We start from the raw sequence: 26150 nt of genomic DNA on the forward strand, positions 1-26150 counted from the left end.
AATGTCAATCTACCATGTAGTTTCTTAGTGACTACTTGTGAAAGAGATATTTACTATGTTACTCACTGCAAGTTTAAATTAATTTTCATCTTTATATTTGCTTTTTATCCAGTTTAAAAGTAGAGACTATAAAATTTAGATGGAGCTGGAAGTTAGTTACCTGAGTTTAATATGTATACCATCTAGCCATTTTGAACAAATTTCTCACATTTGTTTTATCGTGTCATTTTAAAATTGTATGGCTGTGGTCCTGGAACCAAAACTAATTTGAATCTGCAATAACCCAGTGGGAGAGCAGGATACCTGCTGTCAGGAACAACATCCTTGATTCACTGATGTAAGTTAATGCAACTCAGTTGGTTTAGGGAATGAAGGCATGAGAACTTTACATCATTGTGGAACAGTTGCCACTGATAGATTACAAATAAGTAAGGGGGCAGCAGCCTCAGTGCCACATAAAGAAATTGATGTCTTGAATTTGTACTGATCACACTGTGTGCTTTCTGTCCCAGAGACAGAACTTCTACTCAAGTTTCTTGGATATTTCCAGGATTCTGTACTATTTATCTTTGTATTAGACTTCCTCCTTATTTTTTTTTTCAGGTAGGATTAGCTAATCAGCCATGGACAGAAACTGCCACAGCAACCCTGTACACTTACTGGGGTATTTCCTATCCCTCCAAGACTACAGCTGTCTTAGTTTCAACTGTACTCACTTCCAACTGGATCTGCTGTCAGTCTGCTGGGCACAATTATCACAGCACAGCTCACACAGAAAAGGAACTTCAGAGTCCTCTTAGCTATTTGCACAACTGACCTCTGGCTACTGCTATAAGTGGGGTTCTGTGAAACCCCAAACCCACTCAGACTTTACTTCCAAAGGCGTACTCATTGCTAAAAACATCCAATCTTGCTCAGTTCAAGCTAAGCAAAGCTATTCAGCACAGGACATCAAAGATTGTCAGACATAGCAGGGAGACCTAGAGATCATCCACACAAGTGTATCAAGGTAAAATTATATAAAAATTCCAAATACATCAGGCATATGTAAATCTCCTGAAGAAAACTATGCAAACAAGACTAATGTAAAGAAGACTACATTATGTCCACATTCTTAGAGAGAAATGTAGAACAGAGAAACTATGAGGCAAAGGATAAATAAGAAATGATACTGGTAGAATTATGTAAAGGAATATAAAAATAATTTCAGAAATAAGAAAATTAAAGAAACTCAAGATTTTATATATGATAAAAAGAATGAGAAAAAGAAAGAAAAATATATGAGAGGTTAAAAAGTACTAGAGAGAAAATAACATCATTTAAAAATCTGATGACTACATGCATGTAAATGTGTGTTAGACAAATGTGTTATGTATACTTTATATAAAAATGTATTGTATATAAGTGTATCTACGAGAGTTCTTCTAAATCTTGTCATCTCTCATCATCCTCTTGTTTACACAATATCTATTTATTTCTTCCCTTTCATAATTTAAAGTTGTTTCATATTTCCATGGTTACTGCTGAATTGTCTGATGCCAGTTTGCCTTTATGCGATTTTCTTCTTTTCCTGCAGTTTTTTTTTTCTTTGTCTAGATTTTTGGTAGGTTTGCAATGGCATGTTCTTACCTACATACTGACCTTACCCCAAATTTGGAAAATTTTATGCTATTAATTTCTTTGAATATGTTTTCTACTCCTTTCATTGTCTCTTCTTCTTCTGAGATTCTAATAACTGTGGTATTTGTTTTTCTAGTAGAGTTTTCAATCTCCACAAAAACAAAACATCCACAAAGATTCAAAATGTATTAACTGGCAACTTGGAATTGACAATGATGAATACTTTGTTATAAATAGAGCACTTAGATGACTTCATTGACAGTGACTTCAGTTAGCAACAGTCATAGCTTCAGCTGAGTCTCTTCAAAAAACTTTTTTCAGAAGAGAAATTGAAAAGCTTTATTACTGACAAAATTCTGTATTTTCAAGGTACACACTGTGATGTTTTGATATATATATATTCTTTAGATTGATCACTTTAGTCAAGCCATCCATCACAGCACTCATTACTTTACATTTACCATTTTGGTGATGAGATGGTATGAGCACTTGAGATCAAATTTTATATCAATTCAACAATAAAATATTTATAATAGCCACACACTGTATTTAAGAGCACCAGAACATAGTTATGTTGTGTAATTGAAACTTTGTACCCTGTCACCAACATCTCCCTATTTCTCTTACTCCTTAGCTCCTGGCAACCATAAGCCTTCTAATTGTGTTGACTTTTAATTGAGTAGAAAGAAAATGTATCTCTCTATGACCTTCTTGTTTATACCCACATCAATGCCATTGCTTGAATGAGAGGGATGCAATAAATTGGTGGATCCATATTTTACAAATAATGTAACTGTCATATTCTGTTAAAAAGAAAGACTTGGCTTTTCAGAAAAACATTTTTGAGTTTCTGACTCATAGTACTTGAGCAAAAAAAAAAATCTTTTAGCTTTATTTAAGCCATAATTCTTTTTGAAATAGAAAAAATTAACAATGCATCTTTCTTCCTAATAAACATACTTTAATGGTTTTTTAAATCAGATGTTTGCGTTCAAGATGTTAATATAATGTTTTCTAAATTCTTATTAGTGAAAGTGTGTCTTTTCCTTTTGTTATACTCCTTTAATTTTACTGGACACTTTGGAAGATTGTTTTAAATTTTGTTTAAATGTTCTTTGAACCAAAATATTTATAGAACAAGGAGTTCTTTTAGCCAACAGATTATTCCATTTGTTGTGTTTGAGTGTGGAAACATTAGGAGTGACAGCGTAAAATGCTGCCATGAAGCTTTTTCATAAACAACCTAATAGCATTGTCTAGTGTAGTCTCTGTTTATTAAAGGTGTCAAAGACCCCTTTGCTATATTTAGGTGAAAATCTAAGTTACTTTTTTACTCAAGCATTGAAAATAGTGTTTGTTTTTGAATTGCAAGGAAAGCAGTATGACCAAATAGAACTATACTTAACTGGAAACAATTATCAAAAACTCTGTTTTAAGAAGGAAAAACAGTGCATTTTATTTTAGAGGGCTATCAAGAATGCTAATATTTAATAAAGATATTGTATACATTTCTGCATTCTTAGCCATTAGCTAATGAATGATTAACCTTTAATTGAAGCATTCAATTTATAAAATAATAGAACAGATATATTTAATGATCATTACAATAGCAATAATGGTTATGTGACCAGTCACTATACTTTTCATATATCAATACCCTATGTTAGAGAGCTTGTGTTATACTTATCAACAACTTGAGAAATATTTAGTAGCTTTAATAAGGAAATAAGACTATATTAAATTTAATGTGGACAGAAACCATGACAGATACAAGGAAGCCAAATGTTTGTGAAAATGAAGGAAATTCAGACCTACAGGGATACAGAGGTTACATAGTCCGGTGCTGACTCTGGGCCCCAGATCAGATTGATGTAGTTTACAGTTAACAATATTTATATACTTTTCCCAAATATTTGGGAGGTACTCTCTTCTCTGACCTAATTTTCTGGTCCTTTTTCCAACTGTGACACCATCCCCCCAGATAATAGCTTAGGTCACCTGCATACTGGATGTCAGGCACAGGCCAAAACTAGTTGGGTCATTGACCCCATGGAATATACCTAAAATAGACCTACTAGCTTTTTCCAAAATGGAGACCCCAAATCTCCATCAATAATATTCTTGCCTATCGGTTCATGATTAGTCAGCAATTTGCTCTGCTTTCTATCATAACTCTTTTTCAGCCACCAGTTTTCAGATGCTACCATGATGCCAACTGGACTTCCCAGGGCAGAGGACTCCACTAACGTGTCCTGGAGCCCCACTTCCCCAGATACCTGCCATACTAGGGAAAGAGAGAGACAGGCTGGGAGTATGGATCAACCTGTCAATGCCTTCCCACCTCCTGCACCCCATAATGAACCTGGATCCATGTTCCCAGAGGGTTAAAGAATAGGAAAGCTATCAGGGGAGGAAATGGGATATGGAATTCTGGTGGCAGGAATTCTGTGGAATTTAATACTCTTATCCTATGGTTTTGCCATTGTTTCCATTTTATAAATAAAAACTTAAAAAAGAAAAGAAAAGGTAGGAAACAAGGTTATATTTAACTTATTAAGGGGAAGATAGGAGGGGCCAGGTGGTGGTGCACCTGGTTGAGCACACGTTACAATGTGCAAGAACCCAGGTTCGAATCCCCAGTCCCTACCTGCTGGGGGAAAGCTTCACAAGTGGTGAAGCAGTGCTGCAGGTGTCTCTCTGTCTCTCACTCTCTCTATCCCTCCTTTCCCTCTTGATTTCTAACTGTCTCTATCCAATAAATAAATAAAGATAATAAAAAAATTAAAAAGGGGGAAGATAGGAAGTCATATTCATATGTCAACAATTATCCCCAAATAAAATTATTTGGTAGAAAAAGATTTGTGTGGAAGTACATTTTTAGATTATTATGATTTAAGTAGAGTGCCAGTAGATAGTAGGGAACTCTAATTGTAAATTTATGAGTTTAGATTTAATCTAATATATATATATGCATGAAATAATGTACACATGTGTTTATGTAAATGATTTTTCATGTATTTAACTGGGAAAAATGGAATGAATTTTTATTTCAGGAGTATCACTCTTAAATATTCTTTTTTAAAAATTTATTTTTTATTTAAGAAAGTATAAATTAACAAAACCATAGGGTAGGAGGGGTACAACTCCACACAATTCCCACCACCCAATCTCCATAACCCACCCCCTCCCCTGATAGCTTTCCCATTCTCTATCTCTCTGGGAGCAATGACCCAGGGTCATTGTGGGTTGCAGAAGGTGGAAGGTCTGGCTTCTGTAATTGCTTCCCCGCTGAACATGGACGTTGACTGGTCGGTCCATACTCCCAGTCTGCCTCTCTCTTTCCCTAGTAGGGTGTGTCTCTGGGGAAGCTGAGCTCCAGGACACATTGGTGGGTTCTTCAGTCCAGGGAAGCCTGGCCGGCATCCTGATGGCATCTGGAACCTGGTGGCTGAAAAGAGAGTTAACATACAAAGCCAAACAAATTGTTGAGCAATCATGGACCCAAAGGTTGGAATAGTGGAGAGGAAATGTTAGGGGGGTACTCACTGCAAACTCTAGTGTACTTCTGCTTTCAGGAATATATCTTGCACTAGTTTATGGATATGTGTGAACATATGCTCTCTCTCACAGAACCTGGTCTATATCTAGGTTTTGGGACTTTGTTAGAAAGTGAACCACCTGGGATGGAATTAGAGAATACTAAAGGAAAAGGTCTCACCAGAGTAATGAAGCTGAAGGGTTGTCATTCCACACGTGAAGTATCTGGACACAGTCTGAAGTGAAGCATGTTGAGGTGGCAATTGTTGCGTTGATTAGTTTGCGATCGGCAGATGCAATATTATTTGATATGGATTGGGAGAGGCATACGGGAAAGTGGGCCCTATCCTAAGGTTCCAGGACTGGGGGAAATATAGGCTCTATAGTGGAGATGTGAGGTTCCTGCTGTCTTAGGGCTCAAAAAGACAATGGATAGTTAATGTTATCATCACAGTATTTGGTAATTGGGTTAACTTTGAAAAGTCATTTTGTTAGGGTTTGCTCTACAGTACCCAGTATCTTGTATATAGCTGTGCCATTGGTTGCTTCTGATCTACTTGGTCTAGGCTTTTGAGGGAGTCCGCATAACAAATACACAGCCTATATATTTAAAAAATATTCTTAATATTTAATGAATACATTACTTTTTCTTCATTTTAGAATGTATAATAATAGTACTGAATATGTTCTTTTTCAGTAGCTAACATGTTGAGATCCTAAATCATTGTGCCGTAGTATTAGGAAATGGGAAATTTGAAACTTGACTAGGTAATGTGGATGAAGCCCTCATACATAGGATTAATATTAGGTGTCTACCTCTCATAAAATATAAATAAATTATTATAATAGATTCTTTATTTGGTAACTGAATATCTATATTGTTACAGTAGAAAAAGTTTTAGTTAGAACATTGAACTATGCCAAATCAAAATTATATTAGCAAAGTTTTTGTAATATTTGTACTATTCCTTCTAAGTCTAGCCTGGTGGCTATCCAGTTTAACAGTTTTTTTTTTTAATTTCATATTATCACTGCCAAGTTCGAGTCTTATTCTTCTCTGTTAATGTGATTATTAATTTTCACTGCTTCTTATCTTTCCATATTTCACTAGATTTATTCTTTAATCTGTAGATTTAATGTAGATTATTCTGCAGATTCTTTAATTTTATTCTTTAATCTGTAGATTAAATGGATTTTCACAGTGTATTCTGAGAGTCCCTGTGTCATCAACCTCGTATTTTGATTTTCTTTGTATTCCAACCTGTATAAAAAAAAGCCTGTTACTTAGTTGCTCTGGATATATCCTGTGCCTCTTCATCTTATATGAATTCATTTGTAGGCCCTTGGTTTCTAAAGGCATAATCTTCATGGTATATATCAAAATGCCATTTTCTTAGTAGTTCATAAGCTTCAACAGGAATTATTTTATTTATATGTATGATCCTTAACTGTATGTTCCTATAGCAATTTTGTGCTCATTTAGGATAATGTGATGTATGTTTATATTTGCTATTCTGTCTAGTTTATAAGCTCTTTTACCCTGTTTTTTTTTTCCTCCTAGAATGTAAAATTCACATCTGGGGCTCTGTGTCATGTTGGCAGAGATCTTCAGCCAATACTCTCAAAACAGTGCTACAATTTTGTTTGTGTAAATGTAAGTAGAATATATAAATGATTGAAAGCACATGCCAATCTGTATAAATATAATGTTGAAGAGAACTAATCATGCTTCAATTTCATTTAAAATGCATCTGGACATTTTATTTTTTGAAACAGAGAAGTAACATTTTCTAATATAACTCTTACAATGAGGAAAAAGTAGTATTTCTTCAGATCAATTTCTGTTTTGTACAAGAAAACTAACAGGTGATTTGACACAGGTTTGAAATAATGAGTAGGTTAAATTTGAATAAGCATACTCTTATGAGTATCTTTTAGAATTGTTTACAAATTAAACTTGCTAAATATCTTGAGTATATTTTGTAAAGGTTCTCTTTTCTCTTTGGTTAATAACTTTCTTTAAAGGAATAAATAAAGTTTTCTGGCATTTCAGGTTATGACCTCTGATTTTCAAGAAACCCAAGAATTACTGAATATACTGAAAGAGAGTAATCTGTCTATGTTATATCCTGTTGTTGTTATTTCGGTAAGTAAATTCATGGAGAAATTTCTCTTTAAATGTTTGCTTTCTTCTTGAGGTCAATTTTTCTGTCTAGCAAAACTTATTTCAGTTGAGGAAACCCAAAAGAAGCCCTTCTTTTCCATATGGATTCTTGCTTTTACTTCTGTGACTTTGCTTTTATTATTTCAGTCATGCTGGTTGAATTGCAAGATCAGAAAACAATTTAATCCCATTGACCAATAACATTACACTTCCTTTATTAAAATTACAAAATCTATTGTGAATTGGATAATTGCTTGAATAATTTGAAAGACCTGTATTTTATATTATCAAGGTGACATTAGAAATGGGAATTTATTGAATACTTTTTCTTTTTTTTAGATTGTACACTACTGAATATGTTCTTATCTATAATTCATATGTTAAAACCCTATCCCCAATGCCATAGTGTAGGAGATGAGGTCTTTGGGAAGTGATTTGGACATGTAGATGGAGCCTTGATGAATATTCTATGTATGAGAAATCCAGGCACTTTCTGAATTTGTTGCAAGGAAAAGTTTTCTGTGCTCATTTTGAAAATATAAAAAAACTGAGTCCTGCAGCTTCTCCCTCCCTAACTCTTTAGTGAAGGATTGATCTTTAAGGCCAGAGACTAATAGCTAATCCATCCACTTCAAAATATAACCCTAGGATTTCAGAGACAGGAAGGAATTTGAGCTATCCTGTTCATCTGCAGTTTATTATTATTATTATTATTATTATTATGTTTTTAATTTTTTAAATTGAGAGACTAGGACATCGCCCTGCCATTTATTACACATTTATTTTTGTCAGAGCCCCACACATAAGTATATCAATGCAAGTCCTCCACCTCTGAGTCACTTCATAGTCTCTGAAATTTCTCTAAAGAAAGCACTTAAGGGTGGTCCGGGAGGTGGTGCAGTGGATAAAGCACTGGACTCTCAGGAGTTAGGTCCTGAGTTCAATCCCCGGCAGCACATATACCAGAGTGATGTCTGCTTCTTTCTCTCTCTCCTCCTCTTTCTCATGAATAAATAAATAAATAAAACCTTTTTTTTTAAAAAGGCACTTAAGTATTGGGGAGATAGCATAGTGTTTATGCAGAAAGACTTTTCTGGGTTTAATCCCCAGCACCACAATAAATTGAAATTTAGCAGTGCTCTGGTAAAATAATAATAATAATAATAATAATAATAATAATAATAATAATAATAATAATGGTGTAGTAAAAACAACAACAACAAAAAAAAAAACCTAGAAAAAAAGAAATCCATACATAAAAATCTTAAAAAAATGAATCAAATGAAAGATTTACTTTTCGGGGCTGATAAAATAGTTTCATTTGGATGGTGTGTCTGTTTAGCCATCTAACCAAACAACTCATGATGAATTTCAAACCCCACCACCTTGGAGGAATCTTCTGTACTGTCATCTCTTTCTCTTTACTTTGTCTACGTCTTTATCTGAAAAAGTCAATCTGCAGATATAAAGTCCTTGGAGATGCTATAATAGACCATAGCTATTTAAATCTTTGTATTTTATTTTCTCTTTAAGTCCCTCACATAAGTGAGACATCTGCTGTTAGTCCCAATATTGCCTTATTTCACTTAACATAATTCTTTCGAGTTTTATCCAAGCTGTAGTAAGAGAGAGATCTCATCATTTCTTTTAAAAAATTTTTATACCTTTATTTATTTATTGGATAGAAAGCCAGAAATCAAGAGGGAAGGGGGGAGATAGAGAGGAAGAGATGCTGAGAGACACCTGCAGCACTGCTTCACCACTCACAAAGCTTCCCCCCTGCAGGCGGTGCCCGGGCACTCAAACCTGGGTCCTTGTGCATTGTAACATGTGCACTCAACCAAGTGCGCCACCACCTGGCCCCTCTCATCATTTCTTATCACTGAGTCTTACTCCATTGTATTCGTATACCATAACTTTCTTAATTACTCATCTGTTGTTGGACATTTGGATTGTTTCTAAATAGCACTATCATGTGTATAGGTGTGTATAGATCTCTCCTGGTAAGTATTTTTGTGTTCTTTGAATATATACCTAGGAGTGGAATTGCTGAATCAGATGATCACAGGTTCATTTGAATGTTTTGAGGAATTGTCAGACTGTTTTCCATGGGACTGGAATGGATTTAAGTTCCCACCAGCAGTAAATAAATAAATAAATAAATAAATAAAGGGTGGGTGGGTGGGTATTCCATCCACATTCTCACTAGAACTTGTTTCTGCTCTTTTGATGTGTCACATTCCTATAGGGCAAAATGAAAACTCATTGTTATCTTAATTTGCATTCCTTTGATAATCAGTGACTGAACAATTTTCTGTATATCATCAGAATATCTTCTTTAGTGAAGGGTTAATTCAGAATCTTCTACTTTTTTTTTTAGTGATTTAACATTGATTTACAAAATTATGAGATAACAGGGGTATAATTCTACACAGTTACCACCACCAGAGATTTCTGTGTTCCCATTCCCTCCATTGAAAATTAGAGTAGTTCTCAACAGGTCAAAGATATGAGTTGAGTATTATTTCTATAACTATCTGTATTTATATATATTTGCTCATTTATTCTATGGTCCTGCCTTCTTTTCTGAGTCCCACCTGTACCTGTTAATACTTCTGAACTTCCTTCCTTTTTTCCTCTTCTCTTTCTGGGTTCTGTTGAACTGGAATTCAGAGCCTTCTGGTCATCTTCCTCTCTGGCAGCATGGATCAAAATTCTTTTTTATTTTATTTTATTTTATTTTATTTTATTTTATTTTATTTTATTGCCTCCAGTGTTATCGCTGGGGCTTGGTGCCTGCACTACGAACCCTCTGCTCCTGGAGGCCATGTTTTCCCATCTTGTTGCTCTTGTTGTATTTATTGTTGTTGTTGTTGTTGTTGTTGCTTCTGGATAAGACAGAGAAATCGAAAGAGGATTAGAAGACAGAGAAGGGGAGAGAAAGACACCTGCTTCACCGCTTTCTTTGCACTTTGCAGCCATGTGTGCTTAACTGCACTACTGCCCGGCCCCTGGATCAAAACTCTTTATGTGGTGCAGAAAGTGGGAATTCTGGCTTCTGCACTTGCTTCTCTGCTAGACATGGGCATTGGCAGGTTGATCCATCCCCCCCCCACCTGTTTCTATCTTTTCCTACTTCTCCCCTATTTTTTGATGTAGTTGTTTGTTTTTGTTGATGAGCTTCTGAGCATTTTATGTATTTTGATTACTAGTTCTTTTTTCTTATAAATGAGATGTAAAAATCTCCCCAGTAAGGTGTCTTTTTGGGTTGATGATGCTTCCTTTTTTTATAAAGAAGTTTTTGTTTGATGTAATACTGCTTTACACTTTTGCTTTTGATTGCCTTATTGTTGGACCTAAGTCTACAAATACATTTCTGAAGCAGATATTGTAGAGTAAATATGGTCATCTTCTCAGCTTCACTGCTCCAGGCTTACTTCTTCAGAGAAAGGCAGAGAAAATAAACCATAACATTGAAGCTTTCTTATTTTATTTTTTAAATAATTATTTATTTTCCCTTTTGTTGCCCTTTTTTTATTGTTGTTATTGCTATCGTCATTGTTAGATAGGACAGAGAGGAGGAGAAGACATGGGGAGAGAAAGATAAACACCTGCAGACCTGCTTCACCACCTGTAAAACAACTCCCCTGAAGGTGTGGAGCTGGGGGCTCAAACCCAGATCCTTAAGCTGGTCCTTGTGCTTCGCGCCACATTCGCTTAACCCGCTGCGCTACCGCCTGACTCCCTTGAAGCTTTCTTCAATGTGGTGAGAGCTGGGCTTGAACTTGGGTTGTGCACATGACAAAGCAGCACATTATCTAAGTGAGATAGATAGATAGATAGATAGATAGATAGATAGATAGATAGATAGATAGATAGATAGGGAGAGAGAGAGAGAAGAGAGGGGAGAGGGAAGAGGGAAGAGAAAAGAGAGGGGAGAGGGAAGAGGGGAGAGGGGAGAGGGGAGAGGGGAGAGAGATAATTGCAGCATTACTTCATTGCTCTCGAAGCTTCTCCCCTTGTAGGTTGGAAGAGAAGCCAGGTCTTGTGCGCAGTTTCTTTCTATATCTTTTAATAAGAGAAATCTCATACTCATTAAAAACAATGTGTTTTGGTTGGGAAGATTGTTCACTAGAATCACAGGCTTGCTTTGTTATGTGTACAACCCATGTGTGAATTGGGCCCCTGGTGCACTCAAGGAAAAGTCAGTGCTGTGCTGTCTTTCTCTTTGTTACTCTGTTGCTGTTTCTTTAACTGAAAAAATCAAACCTGGAATGGTAAAGCACCAGTGACAAGAAACATACACAGAGAGAGAGAGAAAAAGAGAAACACACACACACACACACACACACACACACACACACACACACACACAGTGGTACATATTTTATAAAGTCACAGCTGTTTTCAGAATTGTATTTGAAGCTACTTTTCAAATGTAATTTCTGATGCTGTTTAGTGTATCATAGGCATTATAAAAAATTCATGTTTTTATCCTGAAGTGATTGATGTTGCTAAACTTCTTTTTCTATGATTACCAGAGGAATGTATGGTACTTTTTTCCCTATTGAATGTACACTGGGTTTATCTGAAAGTTCTTTTTGGACTCATTTTATACAACAGTTATCAATATAGGGAAGTCATGTTTTATTTTCTACTTTTACTGTATTTTTTTTACTACTTAACAATGAGTAAATGTTTAGAAAAGTAAGATTATATGTTAAATGTATTAAATATGCTTAATGGCAAATTCATAAAATTTTTTATGTAGAAGCCATTTAGAGAAGGCATAAGTAAAACTATCATAGTGGCAGCTCATAGGCTTCACATTGTGAGAGGTCCCTGGTTCAATCCTTGGTATCAACACTTATCAGAGATGAATATATTCTTGTCAAAAAATAAAGCAAGGCAACAAACAAGCGAAAAACAAAACCAAAAGTGGAGCAAAATAAGATTAAAAAACCAAAAAACATAGACTTTACTTAACTAGACTCCAAAATGCCATGAGATGAATTGTAGGTTGAATTCCTTGCTTAGGAATAAGTGATCCTGTGGTCTGGGAGGTGGCACAGTGGAGAAAGCGCTGGACTCTCAAGCATGGTTCCGAGTTCAAGCCCCGGCAGCACATGTACCAGAGTGATGTCTGATTCGTTCTCTCTCTCTTCTTCTGTCTTTCTCATCAGTCAATAAATAAAATCTTTAAAAAGAAAGAATTAGTGATTCAATAAGCTATACTCTCCCTTCATTGCCCCCCCACCTCCCATCCCCCACTGATAGAGAAAATATATTTCAGGAGACAAAAACTAAGCTGATTTCCAGGCAAAATTATATAATATATAAAACCCTTAAAAACACATTTTCATATCCAAAAAAAGGAAAAAAGATTATTTTAATTTATTTTATATTAGCTAATTTTTCACAAAATATTTTAGTACTATGATCTGATTAGATAAATATGTCAGATTCATATGATATGAACCAAAGAATTATTTACTTTTTAAAGCAACTATAAGTTTATTACAAATAAAAGAAGACATTCAAAACTGAGAATTGAACCAAGTTATTTAATTTCATTTGCTAAAATAATTTAACACTTTTTGAAAGGAAAATGTAGTACTATTATCCAGATAATGTCCTAATTATTAGGTTAATAGCCTCAAAGCTCTTCTTTCTTCCACCTGTGGAGATAATAATTTTATTGGTGGTTTAGTTAAGATAGAAATCTTTTTCCAGGATCAGGGGCAAAAAGCAAAAGGAAAAAAAAAAAAAAGCTAGTATAGCAACAGGCCCTTTGGAATACGACTAAAATATGCCTACTAGCTATCTATAAAATGGAGGACCCCCCCCCCCCAACTCTTCATCTGCACTGTTCCATCCCTTAGGTCCATGATTGGTCAACAATTTGTTTGGCTTTGTATGTTAACTCTCTTGTCAACCACAAGATTCCAGATACTAGCATGATGCCGACCAGACTTCCCTGGACAGACAATCCCATGAATGTGTCCTGGAGTTCTGCTTCCCCAGAGCCCTTCCCCACTAGGGAAAGAGAGAGACAGGCTGGGAGTATGAATTGACCTGTCAACACCCCTGTTCAGCAGGGAAGCAGTTGCAGAAGCCAGACCTTCAACCCTCTGCATCCCACAATGATCTTGAGTCCATACTCCCAGAGGAAAGCTATCAGGGGAGGGGAAGGGATACAGAGTCTGGTTGTAGGAATTGTGCGAAGTTGTACCCCTCTTATCCTATGGTTTTGCCAATGTTTCTTTTTTATAAATAGAAATAAAAAATTAAAAGATAGAAATCTTTTCATGAATTTACTTTATACAGTAATTACCATATGTGATTTTAATGATTTGAAAACATAAATCTTCAGAAGTGTCAATTATACTTCAAGTTACTAGAAAGCAGTTTATTGACATAACAGATCAGAATATGCAATTTTTAAATACTTCAAAATGTTTAAGATTTGATCATGTCAGCAAATTTAGAAGAAAATAGAAAAACATCATCCATTGATACTTGATACTTTCACATCTGGAGAAACTGTCACAGAGATGTAAATTATTTCCAGAAGATACCACAGCTTACCAGTGTCAGAGACAGGAGTAGAATCCATCTTATAGATGACAGAGGACCTAGTGGGGGTTGTATTGTTATATGGAAAACTGGGAAATGTTATGCATGTACAAACTATTGTATTTACTGTAGAATGTAAAACATTAATTCCCCAATGAAGAAATTAAAAAAAAAAATTTTTTTAAATAGGAAAGCTATCAAGGGAGGGGATGGGATACGGAGTTCCGGTGGTGGGAATTGTGTGGAGTTGTACCCCTCTCATATGGTTTCGTCAGTGTTTCCTTTTTATAAATAAAATTGAAAAAAACTGGAAAAAAAGAATCCATCCTATATACTTGTTCTTTTTTTATGATTTCATAAATGTAGTAATAAAAATATGGAAAAATATTAAAATGAACATCTATCACATACATGCATTTAATATTACTTCCTAATAAAAAATAAGTGATCTTTGGGAAAGTAGTAATTTCTTCTTTTATGTACCAATAATTTCTTATTTTAACTTCAAAGGGTATTTGGTCTTTAGTTACCATAGGTTATAATAACCTGCTGCCCTATTAAATTTCTTACCAAATCCCTGCTATGTATCTTTGTAACCATTTACTTAACTACTTGTTCTATACATATCCTCCAGCTAACCTTATGTTTACTACATTAAGAAAACATGCTTTTAAAGAATAAGTTTTTTTTCAAATCATTTTATTTGGGAAATAATGGTTTACAGTATAGGTGTAGTCATATGGGTACAATTTTTCATCTCTTCATGATGTCTGCAAAACACTCTGAACCCTGATTTAGGTCCTCCAAGGTCCCTGTTCATGAAGGAACAAGTTCTTATAAAGCCAACAAATGCCAAAAGATGACTATTATAATTCTTACTGCTTCCATATTGGCTCTCCTTCTTATAATTCATATATTTTAGTCCCTAGCTATTTTTATTCAATTTGAGATGAACAGTTCATATGTATGTATATGTGTTCATCAATGAATGACCTACAGAGCATGTTCACACCTTGCATTCTATTCTGAAAATTGTAGATAACTTTGCTTCCTACTGAATTTTTGTGATGTTTTCTTTTTCCATGATTATACACCACTGCAGTGGCAGGAATGAATCACTTGCACAAATTTTGTGTATGTCTTCAGTGAATATACTAAGTTTCCGGTATTTCCTGCTTAAATCAATAGTGGAGTCTAAATAAACTGTGACTTAACAATCTATAGAACATTTTTGCAATTTAGTCATGAGACAATTCACATCTAACACAAAGATGCATAATAATAAAGTCATTCTTCTAGGAGGTATTGAATAAAAAGAATTGACTGTTATTTTAAGTTTCAGGAGGTCTTTGCTTATGACTAAATGGCTATTGAAAAGTGTGTGTCATGTGACAAAAATTTCCAAAGACTAATTGTGCTGGTCTTCCTTTTAATGAATGAAAAAAAAAAAAAAGAAGAAGAAGAAGAAGCAGCTTACGTTTAGATAGAATGGTCATATTTTTTAATGACTTATTTATTTTGAGTAACAAGTGGGCAAAAGAAAATGAGAGAGGAAAGAGTAAGATAGAGGACTAGAGTACTACTCTGTGCTTGATGAAGGTGCTGCTAGCGATTCAGAGCTGTGGTTTCTGGGACCTCACACATATAATATGGTGCTCTACTGGCTTGGATCTCTCTCTGGCCTTGAATAACATTCTAATGGAATATGTGAATAGAATGAATTCCAGGGGATTTTTCTAAGTTTCATGGATGGACTTCTCATGAAACAGAGTTTGAAATAGCTATTTTCCTATTTTAAGTTGTTTAAGTTGTTTGCCATTCCTGCTAATCATTTTGGAATGCATAGCTACTAAAATAAATGGTACTGCCCTTCCCATTTAGGCAACATACGTTATTTTTAGCCCACGAGAAGGATCTGAACATTGCTTTGGTCAATTAGCTTTTCAAAAATTCACTTCCATATTTCATATATGAAATATATCTTAAAAACTTAGGTGGTTATCATTGTGGCACTGAATTTAATTTGAAATAATAGAAATGACTTTTACCTTAACTATATTTTTTCTAAAGATAGAACCAGTAAATATTCTGTATCATTATTTTTAAATTTAACTAACACTAATTTAATTAAGAGCAAATTAACTTTCATCCCTACATTATTATAAATTTTCCAGATCTGACTTTGTTTTGTAATAGTTAAAAGATTTCTTTGTGTGTGTGTGTGTGTGGTGGCCAGGAGGCTGAACAAAATTACAAGTACATTCAGACGTAGCGAAATTACTTCATTTTCTGAATTTTACTTTCAAATATTTATCTGTAAACAAAATAAATATCACATTGAATGACATCAAAGTGAAAAAAATTTTTTCTGGAATATACTGTGAACTCTTTTTTTCTTTTGTATGACTTACCATGCATGCCTTTAATTAAGTTAATTAATTCATCTGTAGCTTGAACTTTCATATACGTGGCTGTACTACTTCCAGCCCATTTTTAAAAATTTATTTCCTTTTAGTAATTTTTGCAGAACACTTTTTAAAACATTTATTCAATTAAAATTTTATCATTTTATAAGGGGTTAATGATTTACAGTACATTTGTTGATACATGGCTTCAATCTCTCATCTCACCATGGTAGGTATCTGCAAAGCACTTTTATCCCCAACTTGGGTCTTTTTCCACAATCAGGCAGCAGGAATGCAAAGCCCTCAACTCCCAGACTTCTCCCTGCCTCCTTCCTCAATTTTTTGATTTGGTTACATATAAAAATATATAAATATAAATATACATATGTACTTATTTTTGAATATATATATCTTATTTTAAAATATTTTATTCATTTCTTGGATGAAGATGAGAGAAATTGAGATGGAAGAGGAAGATAGAGGAAAGAGAAAGACACCTCAAGAACAGTTTCATCACTTGTGAAGCTTCCTCTTGCAGGTGGGGGTGTGGGTTGAACCCTGGTCCTTGCATGTGATAATATATATGCTCAACCACGTGTACCACCTGGCCCTATCTTTTTATTTAATATGGAGAAAGAGAGAGAGACAGACTGCTCCAAGGCTTCTCCTGGTATCTTTGCACTTCCATGTGGCTTCAGGATTAGCTCTAGGCCTGCATGCATGGCAAGGTATGTGATTATCTTCCATCCACTTTCAATATAGACATATGAACTCAGATTATAGTAGCTACATTAAATATGAATCTGTGGTATGAGTTCCTATTATGAGTTAATTTTCTTCCTCTCCTTTCCTTTTCCCTTTCCCTTTTCCCTTTTTCCTTTTTCCTTTTTCCTTTTTCCTTTTTCCTTTTTCCTTTTTCCTTTTTCCTTTTTCCTTTTTCCTTTTTCCTTTTTCCTTTTTCCTTTTTCCTTTTTCCTTTTTCCTTTTTCCTTTTTCCTTTTTCCTTTCCTTTCCTTTCCTTTCCTTTCCTTTCCTTTCCTTTCCTTTCCTTTCCTTTCCTTTCCTTTCCTTTCCTTTCCTTTCCTTTCCTTTCCTTTCCTGCCCTGTCCTCCTCTCCTCTCTCCTCTCCTCTCCTCTCTCCTCTCCTCTCCTCTCCTCTCCTCTCCTCTCCTCTCCTCTCCTCTCCTCTCCTCTCCTCTCCTCTCCTCTCCTCTCCTCTCCTCTCCCCTCCCCTCCCCTCCCCTCCCCTCCCCTCCCCTCCCCTCCCCTCCCCTCCCCTTCCTTCCCCCCCTTTCCCCATCTCCTCCCTTCCCCATCTCCTCCCTTCCCCATTTCCTCCCTTCCCCATCTTCTCCCTTCCACATCCCCTGCCGTCCTCTCTTCTTTTTTTTTTTTGTTTGTTTTGGTTTTTGCCTCTAGGGTTATTGCTGGGGCTTTTTGAAGCAGTATGAATCCATTGCTCATTGTTTGAAATACATTTATAGGTGATACTTTGAAGAGTGTATAGTATTATTTAGTTTTCTTCCCAGTTGTAAGAGATAGAAGTCATATGTGAATTCTGAGAACTCTTTCCCAACAAATATGGTTTGCTAGTGCGTATCATTTGTATAATTATGCTAATGATAGTGGTAACAGATGGTTGTTGAATGGTTAATATAGTGAATCACCATTCTTTCTTCTTAAAATAAATGATCCCACTTAATCCCCAGAACAATTCAAAGAGTTGATTGTCACAGATGCCATTATCCTCGGTTCAAGAATAAGCATTGTTCTCATTTCACTTCACCACATGATGTTCATGAAGACTGGCAATATTTCTTTCTGAGTAATAATAGGAAGCTAGATTGGCAGAATAGAAAGGAATCTTAAAATTCATTTTGCAAGAGATACTCAAGCATTTTTTTTTTGGCCTGGATTTGACATATGTCTTTATATTAAGGTGTCCTGGAGCTCCGCTTCCCCAGAGACCCACCCTACTAGGAAAAGAGAGAGGCAGACTGGGAGTATGGACCGACCAGTCAACGCCTATGTTCAGCGGGGAAGCAATTACAGAAGCCAGACCTTCTACCTTCTGCAACCCACAATGACCCTGGGTCCATGCTCCCAGAGGGATAGAGAATGGGAAAGCTATCAGGGGAGGGGGTGGGAAATGGAGATTGGGTGGTGGGAATTGTGTGGAATTGTACCCCTCCTACCCTATGGTTTTGTTAATTAATCCTTTCTAAATAAAAAATAGGGAGTCGGGCTGTAGCACAGCAGGTTAAGCGCAGGTGGCGCAAAGCACAAGGACTGGCATGAGGATCCCGGTTCGAGCCCTGACTCCCCACCTGCAGGGGAGTCGCTTCACAGGCGGTGAAGCAGGTCTGCAGGTGTCTATCTTTCTCTCCCCCTCTCTTTCTTCCCCACCTCTCTCCATTTCTCTCTGTCTTATCCAACAACTACGACAACAATAATAACTACAACAATAAAACAACAAGGGCAACAAAAGGGAATAAATAAATTAAATAAATATTAAAAATAAATAAATAAAATAAAATAAAATAAATTAAAAAAATAAAATTTTCTCTTGTGAAAGACCAGGTAACAATACGTTAGATTTTTGAACCGTTTAGATTTTTTTATTTTAAATTTTATTTATTGATTTTTAAAAAATTGTATTTATAAAAAGGGAACACTGACAAAATCATAGGATAAGAGGGGTACAACTCCACACAATTCCCACCACCAGAACTCCATATCACATTCCCTTCACTTATTCTTATAAAGAATAGCTTTCCTATTCTTTATCGCTCTGGAGTATGGACCCAGAGTCATTATGGGTTGCAGAACGTGGAAGGTCTAGCTTCTGTAATTGCTTCCCCACTGAACCTCGTCTTTGGCAGGTTGATCCATACTCCTAGGCTGTCTCTCTCTCTCCTTTATAGGGCAGGGCTCTGGGGAAGTAGGGCTCCAGGACACATTGTTGGATTGTTGTCACAAATATTCTACTCTACTGTTTCAGTCTAAAAGCAACCATAGAGAACAATGAAAGAGAATGGATGTAGTTGTTTTCCATTAAAACTTTATTTGTGAAAAACCAAAGATGGATGGAAGTAACTCTTGAGTCTTAGTATGCTGAACTTCAATTTAATGTAACATGATGATCATGATGGTTATGTGGTCATGATGATTTTTGGTGTAAACAAGGTCTAGCCCAGGCACAATTTCACCACTCTGGGTTAACTTTTTCACAAGCGGCGAGAGACAGAAAGGGGGAAATACCACAGTACTGAATTTCCCACCAGTTTGATAGTATTCCCCTGTGATATGCTGGGGGCATGCACCTGGGCTGAACAAATAGTAAGGAAGATACTCCATGATCTAGCTTGCCTAATGTCACAATCTTGAATGACCTATTCCCCATGTAGTAGCTTTACCTCATATACCTCTTAGACATTTATTCAATAGACATACTGTTTAGGTGATCAATCTCATCATTTAAAATAAGATTGATGGGCTAGATGGTGGTACACTTGGTTGAGTGCATACATTGCAATGCACCTGTGAGGGGGAAACATTCACAAGTGGTGAATCAGGGCTGCAGGTGTCTCTGTCTTTCTCCCTCTGTATCTCTCCCTTCCTCTCAATTTCTACCTATCTCTGTCCAACAGATAAATAAAGATGGTAAAAAATTAAATAAATAAAATAGTAGAGATTTTCCACTTCCTATATTTCCATATCTATTCATAATTCCTCTAAGTTAGTTTTGATATTAATGTTCAGAGGCATACAATTTTTGGGACACTCTTTTTTTATTAGTGATCTAATATTGATTTATAAAATTACATGTCAGTCGGGGTTCTTCCATACCATTACCACCACCAGAGATCTGAATCTCCAATCTCCGTACTGCAAGCCACCACATTTCTCCTAAGGTTGCAGACATAGGCCAACCATCATCTCTACAACTACCTGTCTACATGTATACATAATTTCTCCCTTTTCATCCCAGGTCCAGTCCTCTCTTCCCCTCCAAGCCACTCATGACATCATTACTATACCCAATGTCCTTCTCTATTTCCTCCTCTCTCTCCGGATGCTGATGGAGCTGGAGTTTATAGCCCTCTTCTCCACTTCCTATTGTCACTTCTCCCCCACTCAAATGCATACAGTTTAATCATTTGAATTAATCTTCTGTACAGTAACTGCTCTCCACTACTACCACCAGTAGCCACTGTTGTTTCAATTTTGTTTTTTCTCATCAGAGCCTCCATGACTTTTCTTATTGCAAATCTGCCTGTTACAATTTTTCAGAGGCTCCCTTTCCTCTGCTGAATAAAGCTCAATGAAATTATAAACCTTGACCTGGTTGCAACTGGTTGTCTCTTCTTAAATTCTATTCTATTTGTTGTCTCTTCATTCAGCAGTTTGCCCTTTGGCAATACCACTAAAAAACTATAGTTCTCAGGTGGGCGTATAGCATAATGGTTATGCAAAGAGCATGCCTGAGGCTCTCAAGACCCAGGTTCAATCCCCCACACTGCCATAAGCCAGAGCTGAGCAGTGCTCTGGTGAAAAAAAAAAAATCTACAGTTCTTCACTTGTACCATGCTATCTGATAGTGTTTTCTATGTTGAGGTTTTCTAATGGAAATATCATTTTCCTAGTGTTTTCTTGTTTGGCTCTTCTTATTCTTAAAATTATAATGATAGGCTAAGGAGATAGCACAATGATTATGCAATAAGACTTTCATGTCTGAATTACAAAAGATACTACGTTTAATCCCTAGTACTACCATAAGACAGAGCTGAGCAATGCTCTATTAAAAAAATAAATAAAATTTAAAGAGTAATATCAACTCCTCTTGGGATGCTTCCTTGATATCCTTGTGTTTATCGTGTATAGGTATTCAGAAATATATACTGACTTGAACTTACCTACAATTCCTAGTTATATTATTGCCTATCTCACTTGGTTCTATTCCTATTCAAAACAATTACATGTTTTGTGCCAACTTGCACAAACGAAAAACACTACTGAATATGAAGAAAGAAGTAGAAATTGTGTCTCAGATAATTGTTGTATTCTATACTTTTTAACTATTCAGTTCACTATGATATATAAATTTTAATGTCATGAATTTTACTTTCTTGATCTATCCTGTCTTTCTTACTTTTTTAAATAATTTCTTTATTGGGGAATTAATGTTTTTTTTTTAAATTTTTTATTTAAGAAAGGATTAGTGAACAAAAACATAAGGTAGGAGGGGTACAACTCCACACAATTCCCACCACCCAATCCCCATAACCCACCCCCTCCCATGGTAGCTTTCCCATTCTCTAGCCCTCTGGGAGCATGGACCCAGGGTCATTGAGGGTTGCAGAAGGTAGAAGGTCTGGCTTCTGTAATTGCTTCCCCACTGAACATGGGCATTGACTGGTCGGTCCATACTCCCAGTCTGCCTCTCTCTTTCCCTAGTAAGGTGTGTCTCTGGGGAAGCTGAGCTCCAGGACACATTGGTGGGGTCTTCAATCCAGGGAAGCCTGGCCAGCATCCTGGTGGCATCTGGAACCTGGTGATTGAAAAGAGAGTTAACATATGAAGCCAAACAATTTGTTGAGCAATCATGGATCCCAAGCTTGGAATAGTGGAGAGGAAGTGTTAGGGAGGTACTCACTGCAAACTCTAGTGTACTTCTGCTTTCAGGTATATATTTTGCAGTAGTTTATGGATACATGTGCACATAAGCTCTCTCTCACAGAAACTGGTGTATATCTAGATTATGGGACTTTGTTAGAAAGTGAACTACCTGAGATGAAATTAGAGTGTACTATAAAAGGAAAGGTCTCACCCGAGTAATGAAGTTGAAGGGTTGTCATTCCACACGTGAAGTCTCTGGATACAGTCTGAGGTGAAGCATGTTGAGGTGGCAATCGTTGCTTTGGTTAGGTTGTGATCGGCGGATGCAATATTATTTGGTTTGGATTGGGAGATGCATACGGGAAAGTGGGCCCTATCCAAGGGTTCCAGGACTGGGGGAAGTAGGGGCTCTATAGTGAAGATGTGAGTTTCCTGCTGTCTTAGGGTTCAAAAAGACAATCGATAGTTAATATTATCATCACATTATTTGTTAATTGGGTTAACTTTTAAAAGTCCCTTTGTTATGGTTTGCTGTACAGTACCCAGTATCTTGTATATAGCTGTGCTATTGGATGCTTCTAATCTACTTGGTCTAGGCTTTTGAGAGAGTCCGCATATCAAATACATAGCCTATATATTAAAAAGATTCAGTTTGTCTTTTGAGAAACTTTGAGACATACAATTGATTTCCCCCTCTCGGGAATTAATGTTTTACAGTAGACAATAAATATAATAGTTTGTACATGCGTAACATTTCCCAGTTTTCCACACAACAATACAACCCCCACTAGGTCCTCTGCCATCATGTTCCAGGACCTGAACCCTCCCCCTACACCCACCCCAGAATCTTTTACTTTGTGCAATACATCAACCAGTCCAAGTTCTGCTTAAAGTTTTCTCTTCTGATCTAGTTTTTCAACTTCTGCCTATGAATGAGATCATCCTATATTCATCCGTTTCTGACTTATCTCACTTAACATGATACCTTCAAGATCCATCCAAAATGGGGTGAAGAAAGTGCAATCACTATTTTTAATAGCTGAGTAGTATTCAATTTTGTAGATATACCACAACTTGCCTGGCCACTTATCTGTTGTTGGACACCTGAATTGCTTCCAGTTTTTGGCTATTACAAATTGTGCTGCTATGAGCACAGATATACACAAATCTTTTTGGATGGGTATGTTTAATTCCTCAGGATATATTACCAGGATAGGAATTGCAGGGTCATAAGGAAGGTCCATTTCTAACCTTGTGAGGTTCTCCAGACTGCTCTCGACAGGGGCTGGACCAATTTACATTCCCACCATCAGTGCAGGAAGGTCCCCACAACCTCTCCAAGCATTTGTTGCTGCTATCTTTTCTGATGTATGACATTCTCACAGGAGTGAAGTGGTATCTTACTGTTGTCTTCATTTGCATTTCTCTGACAATAAATGACTTGGTGCATTTTTTCATGTTTGTTGACCTTTTGGATCAATTCTATGGTAACTATTCTGTTCATATCCTCTCCGCATTTCTGTATGGGGTCATTTGTTTCCTTGTTGAGTTTTTCTTCTAACATAATTTTTCCCTGCAATTTGCCTTGTTACAAGTGAATTTTTTATTTAGTGAACAAAATAGTCTAAACTATTATAGCTTTTTAAAGTCTTTTTATAACATATATATTCATTTTTGTTAGGAATCATCTATTCTTACAGACTGAAAGTACTGTGATAATTTTTTTAGTGGCTGATATAAATGCATAATGAATTTTTATTTGCAAACTTAAAAATATGTATTCTTTTAAAATTAAAGTAATATTTATTTAGATGGCCTTTGGATTACCTTAATAATAAACATAGTCTTATTTTTTAATATTTTTTTAATTTATTCCCTTTTGTTGCCATTGTTTTTTTTATGTTTTTATTGTTGTCATCTTTGTTGGATAGAACAGAGAGAAATGGAAAGAGGAGGGGAAGACAGAGAGAGCTATAGACATCTGTAGGCCTGCTTCACCACTTGTGAAGCAACTCCCCTGCAGGTTGGGAGTTGGGGCTCGAACCAGGATCCTTACGCTGGTCCTTGTGCTTTGTGCAAGGTGTGCTTAATCCGCTGCGCTATGGCCTGACTCCTAAATACAGTCTTTTTAAAGCAGTTATAAATTTTAATATAAGATGAAGTTCTGTCAAGTTACTAAAATATATAAAGTTATGACATAGCAGTCAGTGACATATCACATATTTGCTTTTCTGATACCTAACATTAATGATCTATAGTCTCTGAGTTTTTCTCAAGAGAATAATAAGTGACATAGGGTTATATGTTTTAAATATTGTTAGATAAACAAGTCGATGCTTCATATTTATCATTAAGAATGCTTGATTGTAAAATTTGTTGCATATGGTACAGATGGTGATTAAGTTCATTATATATGTATGTCATGCTTACAAATTGTTTAGTAACACAACAATGGCAAAAATATTATAGGAGAAGCAATTTGTGAAAGTATCAGAAAACCTTCATTCTTAACTTTAAAAAACAGTTCAATTTAATTTTTGTAACTCACTTTAGATGTGAAATTCTGATTATATTACTTCTTTGACCTACTAAATAAAGCTATGAACAAAATGCTACAGAAATACAGCCTTTACACTGATACTATAAGACTCAGTTACTTTTTAATTTTAATTAGTTGAATCAATATAAATATTTAAACCTTTTGAATAGTTAATATTTGTGATGTTAAATTCTATTTATTTACTATCTTTTGTTAAATACCATCATTTCTTAACATACTAGTTTATTTTTATAAAATTTATAAATGAATTGTTAAAAAATTGCTCTAAGTTTCCATGATAGCTTATAACTTAATGAACTTATGTTCATCAGAATTATACAATAAATTTAACTTTATGATGTTATTCATTTAAACATGCTCTGAAATTAAGTGGTCCATTATTAAAAGCTTGTTTTTTTCTCTTTAGAAGTATACCATAAAATTAAAGTCATTTTGTTAATAGAATTCATGTAGTTAATAAATACTTGGAGTAAACTGAAAGATTTTCTTTTTTTACTTTTAATCCAAAAGATAAACCTTTACATCTATTTTGCTACTAGTCGCCATATTTCTCAGTTATTACATTTCACTCATTCTTATTTCAAAAAGTGATATGTTGAAGATGCTAGGTCTAATTCACAAAATATATCTGAGCCTATATGTAGATAAAATTTGCAGTGTCTATCATGTAGATTCAGAGAAACTCTGGTCTATTTACCAACTTTTTCTAAATAAATTATTTGGTAATTTATTAATGGGACTAATGGTTTACAGTAAATATAGTTGTTGGTACATGTATAACATTTCTCAGTTTTCTGAAAAACACTCTCATCCCCAGCCTAAGTCCTGTTATAACATCAGGCATCAGTACCTGAACGCCCCCCCCACCCCGGTCCTTTGTTTTGATGTAATACATCAAACAAGGTCAAGTTCTGATTTGTGTTTCCCCTTCTGTTTTGATTTCTCAACTTATGTCCATGAATGAGATCATCCCATTTTCATCCTTCTCTTTCTGGCTGATCTCACTTCACAGGATTCCTTCAAGCTCCATCCAGGATGAGGGGAAGAAGGTGAATTCCTCATTCTTTACCTCATTTTTTTTTTTTGCTTCTTTTTTAATTTCTTTATTGGGGAATGAATGTTTTACATTTAATATTAAATACAATGGTTTGTACATGCATAACATCTCCCAGTTATCCACACAACAATACAACACCCACTAGGTCTTCTGTTCTGTCATCCTTTTAGGACATGTATTCTTCCCCCAACTTCCAACCCCTCCCCCCCAGAGTCTTCTACTTTGGTGCAGTACACCAACTCCAGTTCAGGTTCTACTTGTGTTTTTCTCTTCTGACCTTGTTTTTCAACTTCTGCCTGTGAGTGAGATCATCCCCTATTCATCCTTCTGTTTCTGACTTATTTCATTTAACATGATTTTTTCAAGCTCCATCCAAGATAGACTGAAAACGGAGAACTCACCATTTCTTATAGCTGAGTAGTATTCCTTTGTATATATATACCACAACTTGCTCAGTCACTCATCTGTTGTTGGACACTTGGGTTGCTTCCAGATTTTGGCATTTAGAAATTGTGCTGCTAAGAACATAGGTATACATAAATCTTTACTGTATGGGTGTGTTGGGTTCCTTTGGATATATTCCCAGGAGAGGAATTGCAGGAACATAGGGTA

General features: G+C 35.6%; 1 protein-coding gene across 4 annotated transcripts in view; it reads left to right on the top strand.

The window, feature by feature from the left end:
• CRPPA (CDP-L-ribitol pyrophosphorylase A) overlaps positions 1-26150 on the top strand; it is a 331394-nt gene that overhangs the window by 188981 nt on the left and 116263 nt on the right. For 2 of the 4 annotated variants that reach the window (XM_007531969.3, XM_060196149.1), the window contains 2 exons: positions 6719-6811; positions 7211-7303. In XM_007531969.3, coding sequence (XP_007532031.1) covers positions 6719-6811; positions 7211-7303 — 186 coding nt within the window. Of the gene's footprint in view, positions 1-6718; positions 6812-7210; positions 7304-13203; positions 13531-13800; positions 14051-26150 lie in introns of those variants that run through there. The other 2 variants (XM_060196146.1, XM_060196145.1) reach the window with 2 other exon arrangements.

This window comes from Erinaceus europaeus, chromosome 8 (assembly GCF_950295315.1).
Source record: "Erinaceus europaeus chromosome 8, mEriEur2.1, whole genome shotgun sequence".
Taxonomy (NCBI): Eukaryota; Metazoa; Chordata; class Mammalia; order Eulipotyphla; family Erinaceidae; genus Erinaceus; species Erinaceus europaeus.